This window comes from Camelina sativa, chromosome 8, assembly GCF_000633955.1.
Source record: "Camelina sativa cultivar DH55 chromosome 8, Cs, whole genome shotgun sequence".
Lineage (NCBI taxonomy): Eukaryota > Viridiplantae > Streptophyta > Magnoliopsida > Brassicales > Brassicaceae > Camelina > Camelina sativa.
This window is the reverse complement of record NC_025692.1, coordinates 7,943,141-7,946,511: the sequence shown is the minus strand read 5'-3', so window position 1 is coordinate 7,946,511 and position 3,371 is coordinate 7,943,141. Positions and strand designations below refer to the sequence as shown.

General features: G+C 35.0%; 1 protein-coding gene across 1 annotated transcript in view; it reads right to left on the bottom strand.

The window, feature by feature from the left end:
- Positions 1,407-3,371, bottom strand: part of LOC104706677 (probable amino acid permease 7) — a 3,563-nt gene continuing 1,598 nt past the window's right edge. The window contains exons 3-7 of the mRNA XM_010422885.2: positions 3,203-3,296; positions 2,889-3,109; positions 2,604-2,737; positions 2,195-2,422; positions 1,407-1,916 (exon numbers count right to left, since the gene is read on the bottom strand). Of these exons, the coding sequence (XP_010421187.1) occupies positions 1,509-1,916; positions 2,195-2,422; positions 2,604-2,737; positions 2,889-3,109; positions 3,203-3,296 (1,085 nt within the window). The 3' untranslated portion in view covers positions 1,407-1,508. The remainder of the gene's footprint in view (positions 1,917-2,194; positions 2,423-2,603; positions 2,738-2,888; positions 3,110-3,202; positions 3,297-3,371) is intronic.

Genomic DNA, 3,371 nt, shown 5'->3' with positions numbered 1-3,371 from the left:
GCTTTTTTGTTTGTCGGTGTGGCTTGTGTGTGAAGGTTGCTACAGAGAGTTGTTCTTTGTTCGTCGGTGTGGCGTGTGTGTGAAGGTTGCTCCAGAAAGTTGGAGATCTGAAGTCTAGGCTCAGGAGGAGTTTAGCCCAAGGTTAGGTTATCTTGGTTTGAATCTAGGCTCGGTGTGAGTTTAGTTAAGGGTAGAGATTTATCCTTAAGATTTCATGTTATAGAACGGAGCTGTGAATTAAGAGGGTTGTGGTTGATTTACGCGTTTGCGAATAGGTTGTATTTGCTTTCTTATTCTAATGGAATCGAAATCTGGACGTGGTCCCGGGGAGTAGAAAAAATCGAACCTCGTTAACAAAGCTCTTATGGTATTTACTTTCTGCACTTTATTATTTGCACCTCATCCGCAATTACAAGATCCAATAAGAAACAAGAGAGAGACGAGCAAGCAAACAAAGCTGAAAACTCAAAGAAGAAGCCATGGTCGCATCCAGCCAAAGGCCAAACCCAAGTGCCCCCAAGCCCCAACTCTAGAGGGATGAGTTTCAAAAAGTCATACAAAAGACATATATTTTAGATATATAATCTAACAGTATTTTCATTAGGTTTTGAGATATTCTAAGATTTTCAGATAATTTTATAAACAAAAATATAAAATATGTAAGTTTAAGATTTTATTCAATTTGAATATTTCAGATTGAATACTAAAAGCTGCGAGTTCTTTTCTTTTTTATCCATTGTCTTTGACATTCATTTGAAGAATAAAAAATTATAGGACGATAAGTGAATTCGAGTGATTCTTGGATGAATTCTTAAAGCCTTGAGAAAAAAATGTTGATTGAAAATCTTTTGGTCGAAGAGTTTTTGTTACAATGGAAATATTATATTCTCAAGATGTACCACCATCCACGAGTCCATGACTTTCGTAAATGTCACCTTAAACAGTTTTGGTATTCAGAAGAATCAAAGTTTGTCACTTTTTTGTTTGTTCTATTATTATTTACCTCTCNTTTTAAAAAAAAAAAAAAAAAAAAAAGAATCAAAGTGTGTTCCTGCGCTTAATGTGAAATATTTTTTTGATCAACCTTAGTGTTTTTTTCTATTTTCAATAGAGTCTTTCCTAGATTAAGCGAGAGATTTTTGTATCGTAAAACAGATGTCCATTTCACGACATCATATTGTCATTTGAACTCATTGATCTCTTGTGCCGTTTACTTCGAGCCACTTGCTCTGTTTTGTTTTTTTTTTTTTGTTCTTTTTTCTTACGAGTTAAGCCACTTGCTCCGTTTCTTTGCACGACATCATTTTTTTTCTTCATTCTTAGTCAAACAAGAGCAAAATCAGAGAGTTCTTTAGAGTTGGTGTATTAAAAATTCAACTTTGTATATTAAATGCTAATTAGTTACATGAAGAGTTTGTTTCTTCAGTTATAACAGTTCACATTTATTTACCAATTAGAGAGTAGGAAGATCTCTCATCCCTATATCACAAAGGCAACTTATTGGCTAATCATCCAAATTTTGCTCCCACAAGTCCATAAATGGATCCAACAAGACACAAGAGACAGACAAGCAAGCAAACAAAGCTAACACCTCTAAGAAGAAGCCATGGCCGTGTCCAACTTTGTATCTTCTTCTGCATTATACACATCTCCACAGGAAAATAAACTGCCAAAGGCCAAAATCCAATTGCCCCCAACACTCCTAATACTTCATTGAAGTAGGGAAACATCACTGCCACTCCCGTTGTGATCACCACATACATCGTTCTCAGACATATCCTCATTGGATTCAGTCTCGCTGTTCCTCCTCGTAATATTGGAAGTTTGAAGTCGTAGAAATTGGCGATGAACTTGTTTTGTGGGTATTTATCGGTTAGGCATCTCTCCATCGCCGCGAAAATCGGTTGACTGTAGACCTAAACATGGCATTCTATATGTTATAAACTTGAAAATGATTTGATTCTCGTAACCTCGTTATTGTTTATTTACATTTCATAATGTTTATTTACATTTCATATCAAAACAAATCTAATGTTTTGGTATTTAAACATTTTTGTTTTGTTAACTGTAAACTCAAAATGTCAAAACATATATGTATACATCTCCACATTCTGAAACGTGGTTTTGTACACATGTAAAGCAAAACATGCATGGAGGTTTTTGTTAGATGGGCACAAGGGTTCTTGTACGATACCTGGTATCCACCAACTAAATGAAGAACAATGCAAGCGTTGGCAAAATCGACGAGCCAGAATGGCTCATAGAATCCGAAACCGGTCAAGAGATTTCCCGGGGTGGAATCTCCAAAGGCCGCATAGCCAAAACATCCGCAACAGAAGAAGAAGAATGTTTGGATAAATACCGCAACCGCCGAGGCTTTCTTCATCGTATGCTTCTCTGCCGGTGGTGATCTCAATGTGTCCTGTCCTTAATTTTCATTCAACCCACATAAAAAAAGAAGGTTATTTGATCAGCAAACTATATCAACTTTTGCTCTTTTGATTTAACGTACAATTTTTAGAATCTCTTTTGGAGTTAAATTTTTATTTGTCTGTCGTATCATAATGGTAATATCATTATGTGTATAATGGTAAATTATTTACCTGAATCTCAAGAAGTATGATTGAGAAAGGATATGAAAAGGCAATGTTCCCAAGAGCTTGGAACACTAACCATACTTTTGCACCTCTGTTTTCTGCTGGACTTCCCCTTACACTTCCCTCAATTTTTCGTTTTTCTCCATTTGAATGAAAAATTAAAATATTCAATTGTCTTACACCTCAAAATCTATAATCTATTGATAATAAGTGAAGTGGACTGAGTATCAAAAGCAACAAAGACAAAATTAATATACATATATATATCAGAGATGAATATATTGTCTATACCTATGATTTTGCCAAGGGCAAGGCAGATGCCAATCAAGGAGTAAGCAAAAGACATAATCGCAGCGACAATAGAGAGCCATAGCATGTCGTGGAAATTAGGGATTTGTGACATAAGGATCTGAACGAAACCAAACAACAGCATAAAGTAGTCGTTGTTGTCTCCATATGAACATGTTGCATTGTGTCCTTCTCTATGATAACAATTCGATTTCATAATTGCTCTGTGAAGAAATAAAAGAAACTCTACATATCAATTAAAAATTCCAAAGAACAAAAGAAACAACAGTTCAAATATGTTTACATGTATTATTTACCTAATGGATGTAGCTGTAACAATGGTATACGCAATGCAAAATCCCATAAGGTTAATGTATACAACAGCCCCACATACTATCTCATTCTTCTTCCCTGCAATTAAACTAACCATTAACAAATTAAATTATTACTTATAATATTTTATTAAATCCATACAATCTCCTTGGG